Raw genomic sequence first — 17,544 nt, forward strand, 5'->3', positions numbered from 1 at the left:
TCAACAACTTCCTTACTTGCAACAAATCAGCACTAATTAGAGGGTTTTTGAGGAAAAACTCTCAACTAATGGCTTATTACTTGTAGAATACGGTCATGTAGAATAAGGCATTAATAAGTGCTTTATAATGACTAATAAAGAGCCAATATACTGCTAATATGCATTTTAATTAACAACTAGTTGATGGTGAATATGTACCTTAATATAAAGTATTACCAATAAAATATTTGTTTTATTCCTTAGATGTCTAATCCAAATATTTGGATTTTTTAGAAATAAAATAAAAATATAATATCTCAATTAAAACAATTACAAACACGTTAATAAAATACTTGTCTGAGTCATATAAATAAAATGCAATGTCGCATAAACAATACACAATTAAAAAAACTACACAAAATAATAATAAATATCTAAAATAAAAAAAGGAAAAGAATCCTTATTTGTCTGACCAGTGAAAAATACAATAGATTATCTAAATAAATAACAAAACAATATATCCGCCATCTCTGTTGTTGTTCTTCACTGTGGTGACGTCAGGAGCGTCTCTACGGGGTCATATTGTGATGAAAACAACTAACTTATGAGATATTTTGATGACAAACTTTGACAAATGTATAAGAAACTTTCTGAAATGAATACCTTAGTTTCAAAATATTGCAATATTATTACATTACACATTACATTTAATTTAGCTGTAACAATAAGTGCAAAAAACAAAAAGCTTCAAACCCCGATCGTTAAGGAAAGCGCAGATATTTAATAAAAGTGCAATAATAAACAGAGTATGTGTTTAAATCATTATTAAACTTTGCAATATCATTAATAATGTTTGCAACTTTGTGAAAACAACAATTGCATTATTCTAAGTATCTAAAAATAATGATTTTGTATTGGAGAATAACAATTAAAACCTAATAAACATTAAAATATGTTATACAAAGTTAAATCAAAAGATGACTTGGTATACCAATATAATGAGAAACATTCTGGAAATAATTAGTGAGATACTAAGTAAGAACTAAGAGATACTTATCCATGTTTTAACTCTTCATTTTGATATACTAGCTCATTATTTGTGCGAAACCAAGTGATTGTTTTGAGATACTAAGTCTTTAATTTGCCGATTACTAATAATCTTTTCAATAATAAATATTTTGGCAACATTTTGTAATTATTGTGGAATAATATCTCATAATTTGTGGTTATTTTGAGATTCTAAGTTATTAAATATATATTATTTTCTCATTATCACATGATGTTATTCCCCTCTCTTTGGCACAGTTGGTCTTCCATAAAAGGGGCGGGGCTTAGGGTCCGCTTACTCTCTGCATGTTAGGAAAGAAAACCAGCTTCTCTGATCCAACTGGGAATCAAACTCTAACTGGGACAGATTCACCGAATACCAGGTAAATATATATATATATATATATATATATATATATATATATATATATATATACACAAATACATGTTATATAAGTAGTTGTTGTTTGTGTCCCTGCTGTTAGTTCTTCAGTTCTCTTTACATAACTCCGTCTAACGGGACTGCTAGTACTTTTCCTGCAGCTGGTGTCAACATGTGGAAGTGCATCCACTTAAAATACAAGTTTTTTTTACTATAAATACAAATATAATAATGTAAAAGTAATCAAAAACAAGGTCCAGGAGTATTATCAGATAAATGTACTGTCAATACTATGAATTATACACAATGTCCCACTAAGAATGGTAAATATCATAATGATGTAAACAGCATTTGAATGTAAAAGCTGTTGGAGCTCCTTTTTATGACCTACTGTTTATAAAGCTATAATACATAGTAAAGATATATAAATACAGTTATTTATTTAAGGTAATCACGTTTTTTGGACAAAAAAAATCGGAAATAAAAGTACAATATTTAACCCTTTGCTATACAATACTCAATTAAAGTACCTTTTGGTTTAGTCAAATTGCATATTTATAATATTCTATAAGCCTTTACTTTGATAAAAGAAACAGTAACATGTTTGCAGGAGGTTATAGAGATACACCCGATTCAAATATCATTAATACATATTAATAAAAAGCATGAACATTTACTTTTTTAATTAGCATAACGCTCTGGTTCTCCTGTTCTGGTTCTCTGGTTCTCTGGTTCTCTGGTTCTCTGGTTCTCTGGTTCTCTGGTTCTCTGGTTCTCCTGTTCTGGTTCTCTGGTTCTCTGGTTCTCCTGTTCTGTGGTTCTGTGGTTCTGCAGGTGATGGCGTGACCCCCCCCCAGTGATGGAGGGTGTTGCGGTGTGGTTCTTCCAGCTGTGGATGTTTGTGGTTCTGTTCCTCATCATGTTACCCGCCATGTTCGGCCTCTCTCTGGGGGTCACCGGGGTCTACATCCAGGGCCTGGTCCACATCCTGGAGGTGACATTCTATTCTATTCTACTTCTATTTACTTACACAAAATCCACTTCTTCATGTCTCTTCTACATCAACATGTGTCCCCTCTTCTTCATGTCTCTTCTTCATCAACATGTGTCCCCTCTTCTTCATGTCTCTTCTACATCAACATGTGTCCCCTCTTCTTCATGTCTCTTCTTCATCAACATGTGTCTCCTCTTCTTCATGTCTCTTCTTCATCAACATGTGTCCCCTCTTCTTCATGTCTCTTCTTCATCAACATGTGTCCCCTCTTCTTCATGTCTCTTCTACATCAACATGTGTCCCCTCTTCTTCATGTCTCTTCTACATCAACATGTGTCCCCTCTTCTTCATGTCTCTTCTACATCAACATGTGTCCCCTCTTCTTCATGTCTCTTCTACATCAACATGTGTCCCCTCTTCTTCATGTCTCTTCTACATCAACATGTGTCCCCTCTTCTTCATGTCTCTTCTACATCAACATGTGTCCCCTCTTCTTCATGTCTCTTCTACATCAACATGTGTCCCCCCAAATATATATACAAAATTAAAACCTCTTTTAAATGTACTGTAAACTGCATTGAGTCTGGTGTGAATGGGTGATACATCTATTCTATTTGATTTGATTTACTTGCACTATTTGAACTATTTTATCTGTGTGATTGTGTTGCTCTGATGGAGGAGATACATCCCTATTAAATATCAATAATAAATCTTACAAAAAGCATGAAAATGTACTTTTTTAATAAGCAAAACTGAGGCTGGTGCCGTCCCAGTAAAACCACTGATAAACTGTTTACTCTGAGTCTGGTGTGGTCGTTGGAAGTTTTCTCAAGTTGTCTAAAACCTTCAATAAATCTGGTCTTGAAATATAGACGTTTATCTGAAACAGTGAGGTTGCATTCACACCTAAAGTCCGCTTCTTTGCACCAGACGACAGTTTGTTACTTTGCTGTTTGAAATGCTGTTCAGCCATTGGTCAGACTTTAAGGGGGTAAAAACTAAATTGCTACCGTAGCCTCCACCATGGAGCATCGGCAGGTTATTTTCATGCTGCTGTTAATCTGGAGAGCATCAACAGACTCTAGGGACGGATGATATGATTATATAATCATTAAAAAACATTGTAACACATCTGGTGGCTCCTGTTCAAACCCTCTGGAGAGCTGGGATCTGTTCTTTCTTAAAGCATATTCAAGTAACAAGCATACCTACATTTGATTGATTTTGCTGACTTATAACTGCACTTGTGAGGCAGTATACCTCGAGTGAGTGGCCCAGCCCTTCTTATATGTCTCTGTGTGAGACCCCCCTGATGTAGAGAATCAGCTCTTATCATGGCGGCCACTGAGGAACTTCCAGGTCATTTCTCTCCGTTAGGAACCTTCCTGAGAGAAACTGACAGTATGACCGCAACCTCGTTCTCCTCAACCCTCTTTTCCCCGACATGTCGAGTTGTGAAACATGTCGGAGGTGGTGTGTAATCCCAGTGTGTTTGCAGTGGGCGACGCTCCGGATCCAGAGGGAACGGGAGCAGCAGAGCGGCGTTCCCGATCCTCTGCCCAACGGTGAGACCCTCAATAAAGACCCTCATTAACGAGGTGTCATCAGGGGGTTCATTGGGCCGCTGGGAGGGTGGAGAAAATACGTGAATAAATGCATGAATTCAATAAATAATGACAATCTATAACAATAAAGTCACATGAAATAATATCAAGAATAAATATACAGCATCCACTTAAAATTAAAAAATAAATTGGATAAAAAATAACAAATAAAATACATAATAAAAAAAAATGGGCATATTATTAATATTAGTAATAAATATCTACATTAAAAGAAATACATAAATTATAAATATATATAAGAAAATACATTTAAACAAAAGACTAATTTAATAAAACAGCAGTTTGTGTACTAGTTAATAATCACGCACATATATAAATACAAATGAATAATAAAAACAAATATATCATCCAACAATAGGCTAGATATCCCTGTGCAACATGCAGTACAAAATGTAAAGAATACCAGTTGATTAGATCAATAATATTACATTCTGGGTTAGGGGTTACAACAGAACAATTCAAGAAGGGAAAAAACAAATACATGATTTAGGCTTAAAAATAAAAATACATATAAAACATCTAACAATTGTTTTAATACATTTTGTAAGACAAAGCATGATTACGTTTATTAGATTTTGTAATTACTTATTTAAAGGAATCAGTGGCGTTTCTTTCTAGGCTTTGAAAACTCAGATATTCATTAATAACCAGACTCGCTGCACATCAGGGGTTAACCCGAGCAGCTGCACTTCCTCTCAGGAGGACGTGGTGTGTGTGAGGGTCATCATGTGATGCTGTGTGTGTGTGTGTGTGTGTGTGTGTGTGTGTGTGTGTGTGTGTGTGTGTGTGTGTGTGTGTGTGTGTGTGTGTGTGTGTGTGTGTGTGTGTGTGTGTGTGTGTGTGTGTGTGTGTGTTTGTACTGTTGCATAAGTTCAGTGGAACAAGAGTTCACTGGAACTCGTTAACCCTTTCATTCCTGCTCCACTCACAGTTAGAGAAACTACTCTACTAACTTTACATTAATGCAAAGCTGATTATTAATATTAGTTTATACGTTTATAAGCTCTAAAAGACTAAATCTAATATATTAATATCTTATCTGAGGTAAATCTTTCCTCCTCATTTTTTATCATAACTACTAACTCTTTTATTTGAGAGTGTTTTTATGAACATTTTCAAATTGAAATGTTTTTGAAATATTAAACACTAGTTTAAAAATATGATTTAAAACAGAATAAAAACAAGAAAAAAACAAGAGGAAAAAAGCAAACAGATGTGATAATTATAGTTAATATAAATAAATAATAAAAAATGCTTAAAAAATATGGAAACAAACGAAAAACTTGAAAAAATATTTAAAAAAAGACTAAATCAAAGAAAACAATTATATTATATATATATATTATAGTATAAAATATTTCTGTGTTTCCTCCCACAGGAATCATTGAGCGTGGGGGGGGGGCTCCATGCAGGAGGGGGGCCTGAGAATAACAAGAAAAAAACTTGATAAAAAGGAAACATTTGATAACTATAGTAAACATAAATAAATAGTAAAAATGCTTAGAAAATATGGAAGAAAATACGAAAAACTTGATAAAAAACAGAAACAAATCAGATACAAATACACAACTAAAGAAAAATAAATCACTTACAATACAGCTTTAAAACCTCCAGACCAAACCACACAGCTCAGCTCACACCCCATCAAACAAGTACACTTTATAGTTATAGTAACAAATGTTTCTCCCACAGGAATCATTGAGCGTGGAGGGGGCTCCATGCAGGAGGGGGTGGGGCGCCTGCGGGGCGACGGCCCCCCGACGGGCGGTCTCTTCTCCCTCAGCGACGCTCTCTTCTTCTACCAAACGGGGCTGGAGAGCATCGTGGACGATACGGTGACTCAGCGCTTCTCCTCCGAGGAACTCAACTCCTGGAACCTGCTGACCAGAACCAACCAGAACTTCAGATACATCAGCCTGCGCCTCACGCTGTTCTGGGGGGTCGGGGTGTTCGTCCGCTACGGCCTGCTGCTGCCTTTCAGGTCATTAATTAGTCTTTAATGAGTCACTAACGAGTCTTTAACAAGTCATTAAAGAGTCAGGTAACAAACAACCAGAACTTCAGATACATCAGCCTGCGCCTCACGCTGTTCTGGGGGGTCGGGGTGTTCGTCCGCTACGGCCTGCTGCTGCCTTTCAGGTCATTAACGAGTCTTTAATGAGTCACTAACGAGTCTTTAACGAGTCAGGTAACAATCAGAACTTCAGATACATCAGCCTGTTCTGGGGGGGCGGCCTGCTGTTGCCATTCAGGTCCTTAACGAGTCCTTAACGAGTCCTTAACGAGTCCTTAACGAGTCCTTAACAAGTCCTTAACGAGTCCTTAACGGTTTTAGGACGTATTCCTGCAGATCTGCCTCTAAAAGGAGCACTAGTTAACCTGAAGGATGCTGATTGGTCAACGTGTCTCCATCTGGTCTCTCAGGGTCACTCTGGCTGTGATTGGTCTCTCCTGGCTCGTCATAGGAACCGTTCTGGTGGGGCTGCTGCCGGAGAGCAGGTACAAAAACACAGATACACAGCATATATATACATAAATATATACTGTATATATATATATAATATAATCATAATATCTGTTCTGTGCCTCAGTGTGAAGAACTGGCTGAGTGAACTCGTCCATCTGACCTGTTACAGGGTCTGTGCCAGAGGACTGTCAGCCACCATCCTGTACCACAACAAGTCAGTAACAAGTCACTACCCTTTACCACAACAAGTCAGTAACTAGTCTTTAACAAGTCAGTAACAAGTCACTACCCTTTACCACAACAAGTCAGTAACTAGTCTTTAACAAGTCTTTAACAAGTCACTACCCTTTACCACAACAAGTCAGTAACTAGTCTTTAATAAGTCTTCAACAAGTCACTACCCTTTACCATAACAAGTCAGTAACTAGTCTTTAATAAGTCTTTAACAAGTCACTACCCTTTACCATAACAAGTCAGTAACTAGTCTTTAATAAGTCTTTAACAAGTCACTACCCTTTACCACAACAAGTCAGTAACTAATCTTTAATAAGTCTTTAACAAGTCACTACCCTTTACCACAACAAGTCAGTAACTAGTCTTTAATAAGTCTTCAACAAGTCACTACCCTTTACCACAACAAGTCAGTAACTAGTCTTTAATAAGTCTTTAACAAGTCACTACCCTTTACCATAACAAGTCAGTAACTAGTCTTTAATAAGTCTTTAACAAGTCACTACCCTTTACCACAACAAGTCAGTAACTAGTCTTTAATAAGTCTTTAACAAGTCACTACCCTTTACCACAACAAGTCAGTAACTAGTCTTTATTAAGTCTTTAAAAAGTCACTACCCTTTACCACAACAAGTCAGTAACTAGTCTTTAACAAGTCATTAACGAGCAGAGTTGGGTGTAACGCGTTACTTTTATAATTCAGTAATCACACTACAGTTACTAACATAAAGAATGACTAGATTCTCCCTTTGACAGACAAGAGGGATTTCCGCCGCAGGTTTTTATTTACGTAACATTTGCGCGACTTGCGCGTCCACATGCAGTGCATAAACATGGCTGAGTCAACAGCGATAACTTTCGAGGGGTGGAGGTCTGCCCATTATTTTGAGTTCGTCCGAAGAAAGGACAGGAATGTGACGGTGAGGTGCAAACTGTGTCCAGGCCAGAAGCTTTTATCCACTGCTGCAAACACAACGTCAAACCTCAACAAACACCTGCAAAGACAACATGCTAACGTGAAGCTAATAGCTCAGGAGGACCTCCGAATCCAGAGTGAGGATGTCGAGTAAAGTAACGAGTAAACAGCAAACACGCAAAGTTATATGATGAGGCCCTCTGTGTCGCGAGCGTTGACGGGGAGGGGGGGGGGTGCTAGTGGAGCCTCGCAGCGGCGACACTGTAGGTGCGCCGCATTTGCGCTTCAGATGAGGCTCCCTCCGCAAAATGAAGCACCCTCCGCAGTCTGCGTGATCTGCCTGTAGGGAGGGGCGGCCCTGCGAGTAAAGTAACTTTATGTAGTGAGTAACGAAGTAAAGTAATATATTACTTTTTTTTAAAGTAATAAGTAATATATTTTTTGAGTAACGACCCCATCTCTGTTAACGAGTCACCATCCTCTACCATAACAAGTAAATAACCAGTCATATAACATGTAACGAGTCACTATCCTGTACCACAACAAGTCAGTAGCAAGTCTTTAACGAGTCATTAGCTAGTTATTAACGAGTCACTAACCTTTACCACAACAAGTCAGTAGCAAGTCTTTAACGAGTCATTAGCTAGTTATTAACGAGTCACTAACCTGTCCCAGATCTCTCTAACAGAGCTCCCTCGTGTCTCTCAGAGAGAATCGCCCTCAGAAAGGAGGGATCTGCGTGGCCAATCACACGACGCCCATTGATATCGTGATCCTGGCCAACGACGGCTGCTACGCCATGGTGAGGGTCTTCATTACGTCTGATTATACAGGGATAGACTAATATACAGAATACACTGAAGTAAACAAGACAAAATACACCATCCTGTGCCACAACAAGTCCAGAACGAGTCAGTAACAAGTCTTTAACGAGTCAGTAACAAGTCTTTAACGAGTCAGTAACAAGTCTTTAACGAGTCAGTAACAAGTCTTTAACGAGTCAGTAACAAGTCTTTAACGAGACATTAAGGAATCACCATCCTGTACTAGAACGAGTCAGTAACAAGTCTTTAACGAGTCAGTAACAAGTCTTTAACGAGTCAGTAACAAGTCTTTAACGAGTCAGTAACAAGTGTTGAACGAGACATTAACGAATCACCATCCTGTACTAGAACAAGTCAGTAACAAGTCCAGAATAAGTCAGTAACGAGTCATTAACGAATCATTAACGAATCACCATCCTGTACTAGAACAAGTCAGTAACAAGTCAGTAACAAGTCAGTAACAAGTCAGTAACAAGTCAGTAACAAGTCTTTAACGAGATATTAACGAATCACCATCCTGTACTAGAACAAGTCAGTAACAAGTCAGTAACAAGTCTTTAACAAGTCAGTAACAAGTCTTTAACAAGTCAGTAACAAGTCTTTAACAAGTCAGTAACAAGTCTTTAACGAGATATTAACGAATCACCATCCTGTACTAGAACAACTCAGTAACAAGTCTTTAACAAGTCAGTAACAAGTCTTTAACAAGTCAGCAACAAGTCTTTCGCGAGTCAGGAATTGGAATCAATGTATAGTTCACAGAAAAAGATGCCAGATGTAAAAAAAAACACGGTTAGCAGAGATGCTAATTTACCTGAGGCATGTAATAAAAAAACAGAAGTTCAAAAGTACACATGGAAAACAAGAGAAAATGCATTGGACTCTATGTGTAGTGATGGGGTGTCTGTGGTCCAACAGGTGGGTCAGGTTCACGGGGGTCTGATGGGGGTCCTCCAGAGGTCCATGTCCAGGTCCTGTCCTCACGTCTGGTTCGAGAGGTCGGAGATGAAGGACCGCCACACCGTCACCAACAGGTATGACTGAGCATGGTTAGATTAAACTGGCAGCAATGGAAACAGATATCAATGAGTTAAATACAAACAAATGTACCCAATGCCAGATACACAGGGGAACTGTAATCCCTGTATTTTTCATCTGAACTGAACACTTCTGCATTGCATTATTTTGTGTTCACACATCTGCTTAAGAATGGAAATGCTATTACTTTGCTTAATGCTGCTAGCTTTATACATTTACTTTTTCTTTCCTTAACCTGGCAAAGAAAATGGTTTATGGCTTTTTATTCAAAGTGTATTAAGCTTCATTAAAGGGGACCTATCATGCAAAATGCACGTCTTTTCTACATGAATATGTGTCCCCGGTGTTCCAGGGAACTCACCAAGTGTCAGAAAACACAACCCTCTCTATTTTCCTCCATACCCAAATCTCTAAAAAAGGGGCTGCAACGGATCTGATAAAAACTGATCCAGATTTGAACACTGTCCTGACGTCAGGACGGTGGCGCTACGGCTATTGGGCCAACTCCACCAATCAGGAGGAGACAGCCACGGCCATTGCCGTTCGAAAGCGCTGGAGACGCTGTAGTACATATGCCAGGCCTCTAGATGGTGCTGTTGCTCACAGAATCAACCCTTGCAAAAACAGAGCTAACATTTTTCAAATAGAGAGGCGAAGTCCCGCCCATCTAATTCCGACCCATGGGACCTTATTTCGGAAAAAGTATGCATTGAAGTCAATGGAGAGAGAAAGATTATCTTTCGATCCCGTTTGAATTGTGCCATGAATTACACATATGATGTTTGTCAATCTTAAATAATAATTTCCATGTCAAAAAAGTCACAGTTTGTCGTAAAACTGTTGAAATATAAGACTATGAAAAATACGCAACTAGAAAGACTACAAATCCCAGAGTCCCGGTCCCGCATGCTGGCTCTTAGGAACCGACTAACTCCCCTTGTGTGTATGTACAGCTCTCAACATGCCCAGACTTGGAGTGATTTTCACCTCTTTTAATACTTTCCGCCTCATTCTGAAAGAGAGAAGTGAAATGTGGCAACGTGACGGCCGTCTGGGTGTGTGGTGCGAGACGGGAGATGTAGCTCATTGAGCGGTTTCACACACACAAAGTGTTACTTCACAGTTTTACGACACATTTTTATTTTTTACTTGCAAAATTATCTTTTAGATTGACAAACATCATATGTGTAATTCGTGGCTCAATTCAAACGGGATCCAGAGATAATCTTTCTCTCTCCATTGACTTTAATACATACTTTTTCCGAAATAAGGTCCCATGGAGGTCCACCGGAAGGGGAGGGACTTCGCCTCTCTATTGAGCGAAATGAGGCATGGCTAAAATGCATGATCTGTTTGGTATTTTGAAAAAAAAAAAGTATAAATATGCCTTATATAGGTATGGTCCTACACTATATTATTATAATATAGCATGATAGGTCCACTTTAAGTTTTAGCTTGCTATATAGATGGCAGACATTAGCTGGCCTTCTTTTTAGACAGATAGCTAATAATAAATAGACAGCTAACATAACGCTTCAACTTATTTGTCACGCTACTTGCTAGCTAACAAATATCTAGCTGTTAAGTTTAAGTGAATAGGTTTTGTTCGCTAGATCCTCCAAAGATTGACAACTTGCTGTTGATGACGTCAGATTTCCATTCCCTACTGCTAACGTTAGCTAGCCATCATCTTAGATAGATATCTAACAGTAGCTGGTTTGTAACAGAGAGTGCTAACGTTAGCTAGCCATCTTGTAAGATAGATAGCAAACAATAACTAGTTAGCTAAGTAGCACAATGACTCATGGTGGATGTGATGCTGGAAAACCATCCAATCTCTGCAGTGAAGCTGGGAACGATTCCCATTACAGTGATGGTTACAGCGCTAAACCAGAATAACTAACACCATCATGTTTGAACAGGAAGTGTAAATAACTCATAAAGACCTGCCCTCTGTCTGCAGGCTGAGAGCTCACGTTGCAGCGAGGACTAAACTCCCCATCCTCATATTCCCTGAAGGTCAGTCTGATGGTGGTGATGATGATGATGGTGATGATGATGATGATGATGAAGATGATGTTATGGTTGTCTAACTTCTGTCTGTGTGTGTAACAGGAACGTGCGTCAACAACACGTCAGTGATGATGTTTAAGAAAGGAAGCTTTGAGATCGGAGGGACCATTTACCCGGTCGCAATCAAGGTAAACAAACACCAACCTGTCGGGGAATCATTTGCTTAGGTTTTCAACCTTTGACACAGTTCATCGTTTTCTCCTTTCACTCTCTCTTTTCCCATGGCATAGGTCTGGGCCTTGGGTATTTCTGCTATCTCTCTTAAGGGGGAGGAGCTTGGGATCATTGTTGTTGTTTATGACCGAGCACAAGCTGCCATGAGATAGTTTATTGTTCAGAGACATCAAGAGGCCCTTCTTTTCTGGAACGTATTATTTTCTATGGACGACAGCTGTAGTTCGATTCAGGGTCCATATTTGTTGAGTCTCGCTGATGAGGAATGTTGATAATTACCCTCTGACCTAATTAAAACCTCGAACTACAGAAGAGATCTTCAGAATTGGTTTTGTGAATTCTCCGGCCGAAGCTCCATAATGAACCTTCAGTGTTTTCCATCAAAGCTCCAGCTCTCCCCATTTCTCTATGAATTTCATCTCCATTGATCCAGAAGTTTCCATCACACTCACCAACAAACACGTCTTATAGAGTGGAGCAGGAACGAGTCCTAAAACCAGGAAGTGAGTCAGCATTTCACCACTTCCTGTTCCCTGGTCTCAGAGCCAATGGGATCTCTCCATAGGATTTAGAAAGATATCTGTAAATAAGGTCTGTGGTTGAGACACTTTGAAGAGACGGGTCACGTTTTGTTCTAGGACATTAAATCCATCAGCAGTGACCCCACTGGTGATTTCTGAAGAGTTGACGTGTCTGAAAAACGATGGTTGTTACCAAGTGGCTGAATAGGACTACAGAAGTCGTGGAGGACGTTGTACGTCATTACGCCGAACACGTAAACACTCCTCTAAGTTTGTTTCTGTTCAGCTTGAAAGCAAGTCCCTGCCTCCTGCAAACTGTTCAAACAAACGCTTCAACTCGTTCCATTTAGAATCTGTGTGTTTGAATATGGATCTGAAGTTGGCGTGACGTTGAAGTCGTGCTGTTGGACTCGCCTGTACTTCCTTTATAGCATCACGTTAGCATTTAGCTTCTGGACTTTAGATTTATGATTCCAACATTATAAAAGTAGGGTAGACGTGTGGAGATTATCTGGATGAACAAAACATTTATCAAACAGGTTAGTTTCCACAGACATTATTTCCAGCTATTTTCCTAAATCCTCTGGAGAACTCCCGTAGCTTTTTAGTCGAGGGAACCAGCAGCTTCCTGCAGGGTGAACACGTCCTCCCTGCACCGCTCTATTACCTTCCTGTTTTAGAGTGTGTAAATCCACTTCCTGTCTGTAAATCCACTTCCTGTGTTTAGTACGACGCTCGCTTCGGAGACGCCTTCTGGAACAGCTCGAAATACAACATGGTGAGCTACGTGCTGAGGATGATGACCAGCTGGGCCATCGTGGTGAACGTGTGGTACCTGCCCCCCATGGAGAGACAGGTAAACAAACCCCCCCCCCCCATGGAGAGACAGGTAAACAACCCCCCCCCCCATGGAGAGACAGGTAAACAACCCCCCCCCCCCCCCCCATGGAGAGACAGGTAAACAACCCCCCCCCCCATGGAGAGACAGGTAAACAACCCCCCCCCCCCATGGAGAGACAGGTAAACAACCCCCCCCCCCCATGGAGAGACAGGTAAACAACCCCCCCCCCCCCATGGAGAGACAGGTATTGAGACTTAAACCCTATCAGGGGTTGGTAACCCTAGGCACCGTAACCAGTGGCACACGAGGACTAAGTGGAGCGCGTCTCCCACTGCAGAAGGAGGCCATGCACACATCGCAGCGCAGAAGGATCACTTCGAGGCCCCGCTCTCTTTAACTCCAGTTGACTTGCTGCTTTCCTCCGTGGTGAAATGATCACGTGTTGTAGTGCTGCCGGAGCGCACCGGAACGCCGGCACTTCACAAATTGCAGAACCCATAAAGAGCCGTACACATGCCGCAGTTTGTGCGTGGCTGTGTCTTGTGTTGAAAGCCCAGTGGAGATGCTCCACAGGGCGGACTGGCCGTCTGTGAGTTCTGGAGAATCACAGAGCGGCCGGCACGGCTCGCTGACGGCCGCCACCGCCCTTTATTTGAATTGTTTTAAACGGCATCATGTAAGTTGCGCTGACAGGCGACAGAGGTCCACAGGGGACGCACAGGGAGCTTTCCCCAGCCCCCCCCCCCCTTGACAGTTCACAAACGTCGGCACACTGATCACATTTTTTTTTTTAAGGGCACGTCATATCAAAAAGGTTGCTGACCCCTGCCCTAGATTGACAAAAGGTATCGTAGAAAGACTTAAATCTATCAGGAGTATTTTACATTAATGTACACCTTTAGTTTGCTCCTGATATTACCCATCTTCCCCTTGATATGTCATATTCTTTATATGTTGTTTACTTACAGTAAATATATTGATATATATCTATATGTTCTGATAGTTAACCCCCTGTGTCTCTGCAGGAGGAGGAGGACGCAGCTCAGTTTGCTAACAGAGTGAAGTCTGCCATCGCCCAGCAGGGGGGGCTGCTGGACCTGGACTGGTGAGGATATATATACTACTACTATATATACACTGCAGAAAATACTACTATACTGCACTAAATACTACTATATTGCACTAAATTAGTAAATACTTCTACTATTTCAAATGCTGTTTTAATTTTCAAATGGTAATATAATTGTTATTTTAGTTGGGCTTTTTTTAATTGCTTGTTTGTGTGTGTGTGTGTGTGTGTGTGTGTGTGTGTGTGTGTGTGTGTGTGTGTGTGTGTGTGTGTGTGTGTGTGTGTGTGCGTGCGTGTATATGTGTGTGTGTGTGTGTGTGTGTGTGTGTGTGTGTGTGTGTGTGTGTGTGTGTGTCTCAGGGACGGGGGTCTGAAGAGAGGGAAGGTGAAGGACTCGTTCAGAGAGGAGCAGCAGAAACAGTACAGCAGCATCATCACAGCCACCAACCAATGAGAGGAGAGGAACACACACCTCCACCACGATCAACAAGACACCTGTAAACAATCAACATCTGATCTCATTGTGTTTATTTACATCCTCCTGAGAAACTTCCCAAGTAATCAATAACACTTTAAAAACATGAAAACGTGAAAACGTACGATGTGAGAGATGATCATGTGACCGGATGTTAGCGATCTGACAGGGGTCACCAAAAAATATGCTTTCTTATATATATCTAAAAACGTATGAACAAATGCAGAGGTGTAAAGTAACCAAGGACATTTACTCAAGTACAAGAGTACCCCAAACGGACCAAATGAAAGCATTCAGTCCTGATGACCTCTGAACTCTGAATGTCCCAAAGCTCTTCCCAGAGGAACAGGAAGTTGGACCAAAAGTCAAATGAGAAACAGGAAGAGGTCATGTTGTGCTTTCATCAGACCGTCCTCCTGATCATTGTCTTGTTGGAGAAGCTTTTTCAAATTAAGTCGGAAAGTCTTTTTTAATTGTATTTTACCAGGAATATTTCCAAATAATCTCGTTTCTAAAAATTGTTTAAAAAGCATTTTTTTTTGCATGAAACAAATCACATAAAAGAAGAAAGCGTCTGACTTTAAAAAAAGAAACAGACAGAAACTCAGTCACATAAAACCCCAAAACATATGAATGATTCCTCAGAGTTCAGTACGTCCACCTCAGAGTTCAGTACGTCCACGTCAGAGTTCAGTACGTCCACGTCAGAGTTCAGTACGTCCACGTCAGAGTTCAGTACGTCCACGTCAGAGTTCAGTACGTCCACCTCAGAGTTCAGTACGTCCACGTCAGAGTTCAGTACGTCCACGTCAGAGTTCAGTACGTCCACGTCAGAGTTCAGTACGTCCACGTCAGAGTTCAGTACGTCCACGTCAGAGTTCAGTACGTCCACGTCAGAGTTCAGTACGTCCACGTCAGAGTTCAGTACGTCCACGTCAGAGTTCAGTACGTCCACGTCAGAGTTCAGTACGTCCACGTCAGAGTTCAGTACGTCCACCTCAGAGTTCAGTACGTACGTCCACGTCAGAGTTCAGTACGTCCACGTCAGAGTTCAGTACGTCCAACGTCAGAGTTCAGTACGTCCACTCAGAGTTCAGTACGTCCACCGTCAGAGTTCAGTACGTCCACGTCAGAGTTCAGTACGTCCACGTCAGAGTTCAGTACGTCCACGGGCAGAGGAGTTCAGTACGGTCCACGGTCAGAGTTCAGTACGTCCACCGTCAGAGTTCAGTACGTCCACGTCAGAGTTCTACGTCACGTCAGAGTTCAGTACGTCCACGTCAGAGTTCAAGTACGTCCACGTCAAGTTCAGTACGTCCACGTCAGAGTTCAGTACGTCCACGTCAGAGTTCAGTACGTCCACGTCAGAGTTCAGTACGTCCACGTCAGAGTTCAGTACGTCCACGTCAGAGTTCAGTACGTCCACCTCAGAGTTCAGTACGTCCACGTCAGAGTTCAGTACGTCCACCTCAGAGTTCAGTACGTCCACGTCAGAGTTCAGTACGTCCACGTCAGAGTTCAGTACGTCCACGTCAGAGTTCAGTACGTCCACGTCAGAGTTCAGTACGTCCACCTCAGAGTTCAGTACGTCCACGTCAGAGTTCAGTACGTCCACCTCAGAGTTCAGTACGTCCACGTCAGAGTTCAGTACGTCCACCTCAGAGTTCAGTACGTCCACCTCAGAGTTCAGTACGTCCACGTCAGAGTTCAGTACGTCCACGTCAGAGTTCAGTACGTCCACGTCAGAGTTCAGTACGTCCACCTCAGAGTTCAGTACGTCCACGTCAGAGTTCAGTACGTCCACCTCAGAGTTCAGTACGTCCACCTCAGAGTTCAGTACGTCCACGTCAGAGTTCAGTACGTCCACGTCAGAGTTCAGTACGTCCACGTCAGAGTTCAGTACGTCCACGTCAGAGTTCAGTACGTCCACGTCAGAGTTCAGTACGTCCACGTCAGAGTTCAGTACGTCCACGTCAGATAGCCCGGATTTAAAGGAGATTTAAAGTCTGTATTTTCTGTATCGCAGCAGATTAGAAATGACCACGAACATCTGGAGCTCCTCCAGCCAGGCTACAGATATATATAAGACACGTTTAAAAATGTAATTCAAATAGCGTGAAATAAAGCAGATGAAGTAAACTATAAACATGTCATAAATAAATAAATACAATAATCTGAATGATGCAGAGAGTTGGAAGTGAAGGCAGGAGTCTGTAAACATGTAAATAGAATAAATACAATTCATTTCAGGTGATTTTTAGTGTTTGAAGCGTTTGACTTCATGACCAAAGGCTGTGTGTGTGTGTGTGTGGTGTGTGTGTGTGTGTGTGTGTGTGTGTGTGTGTGTGTGTGTGTGTGTGTAGGTGTGTGTGTGTGTGTATGTGCGTGTATGTGTGTGTGCATGTGTGTGTGTGTGTGTGTGTGTGTATGTGGCCTAGCGTTACTATACTTGTGGGGACCTAAATCTGTTTACATAGTCACGTGTGGGGACTCGCCCCCCTTATGGGGACATAATGGAGGTCCCCATAAGGGGAATCATTAATTTTAGGGTGAAGACTTGGTTAGTGTTAGGCATGTGTTGGTTAAGGTTAGGGTAAGTCTCCAGGAAATGCATGTAAGTCAATGTAATGTCCCCTGAAGTGATGTATACATGGTATGTGTGTGTGTGTGTGTGTGCCAGCAGGGGGCGCTGTCTGACAGCACATGGCTCCTCTTCCTCTCCTCTTCCTCATTCTGATCAAACTGAACTGAAATGATGTTTTTGAAATGTTACAGACTGTTATAATATATCTGCATAAAGTCTTTTTCTCTCCTCACCTGTTGCTGTTTCTATTCCATGCATTCAGAGAGAAAACAATGTGCATTATGGGAGTTTAAAAGGGAGGAAA

At 41.0% G+C, this 17,544-nt stretch overlaps 2 protein-coding genes across 7 annotated transcripts; both read left to right on the top strand.

Moving 5' to 3' along the window:
- Window positions 1–1,325: 1,325 nt before the first annotated feature.
- LOC117497823 (glycerol-3-phosphate acyltransferase 3-like) lies at window positions 1,326–15,664 on the top strand. 6 transcript variants are annotated; one of them, XM_034149845.1, is made up of 14 exons: window positions 1,326–1,409; window positions 2,235–2,402; window positions 3,901–3,967; window positions 5,720–5,937; window positions 6,096–6,166; window positions 6,452–6,526; window positions 6,619–6,708; window positions 8,350–8,443; window positions 9,384–9,499; window positions 11,467–11,522; window positions 11,619–11,704; window positions 12,999–13,127; window positions 14,138–14,217; window positions 14,542–15,664. In XM_034149845.1, the coding sequence occupies exons 2-14, from the start codon at window positions 2,268–2,270 to the stop codon at window positions 14,633–14,635; spliced, it is 1,311 nt and encodes a 436-aa protein (XP_034005736.1). In that variant the 5' UTR covers window positions 1,326–1,409; window positions 2,235–2,267; the 3' UTR covers window positions 14,636–15,664. The 6 variants fall into 6 exon arrangements, with proteins under 6 accessions (XP_034005736.1, XP_034005735.1, XP_034005734.1 ...); XM_034149844.1 differs by having other exon boundaries at window positions 5,720–5,933; window positions 6,092–6,166; XM_034149843.1 differs by having other exon boundaries at window positions 5,720–5,922; window positions 6,081–6,166.
- Window positions 14,977–17,019, top strand: LOC117497827. The gene is made up of 3 exons (XM_034149847.1): window positions 14,977–15,008; window positions 15,302–16,797; window positions 16,870–17,019. Exons 1-2 carry the CDS (start codon window positions 14,977–14,979, stop codon window positions 16,635–16,637), a joined length of 1,368 nt encoding a protein of 455 aa, XP_034005738.1. The 3' UTR covers window positions 16,638–16,797; window positions 16,870–17,019.
- The last annotated feature ends 525 nt before the right edge of the window (window positions 17,020–17,544 follow it).

The sequence above is a fragment of the Trematomus bernacchii genome, unplaced genomic scaffold (genome assembly GCF_902827165.1).
Source record: "Trematomus bernacchii unplaced genomic scaffold, fTreBer1.1, whole genome shotgun sequence".
NCBI lineage: Eukaryota > Metazoa > Chordata > Actinopteri > Perciformes > Nototheniidae > Trematomus > Trematomus bernacchii.

Excerpts from the sequence above, each read along its gene's own strand:
- LOC117497827 (XM_034149847.1), top strand. The coding sequence starts at position 14,977 with ATGTCCCAAAGCTCTTCCCAGAGGAACAGGAA. Across the intron at positions 15,009-15,301 it reads TCTTCCCAGAGGAACAGGAA|AGTTCAGTACGTCCACCTCA; the intron begins GTTGGACCAAAA and ends ATGATTCCTCAG.
- LOC117497823 (XM_034149839.1), top strand. The coding sequence starts at position 2,268 with ATGGAGGGTGTTGCGGTGTGGTTCTTCCAGCTGTGGATGTTTGTGGTT. Across the intron at positions 6,527-6,618 it reads GGGCTGCTGCCGGAGAGCAG|TGTGAAGAACTGGCTGAGTG; the intron begins GTACAAAAACAC and ends TCTGTGCCTCAG. Across the intron at positions 14,218-14,541 it reads GGGCTGCTGGACCTGGACTG|GGACGGGGGTCTGAAGAGAG; the intron begins GTGAGGATATAT and ends TGTGTGTCTCAG.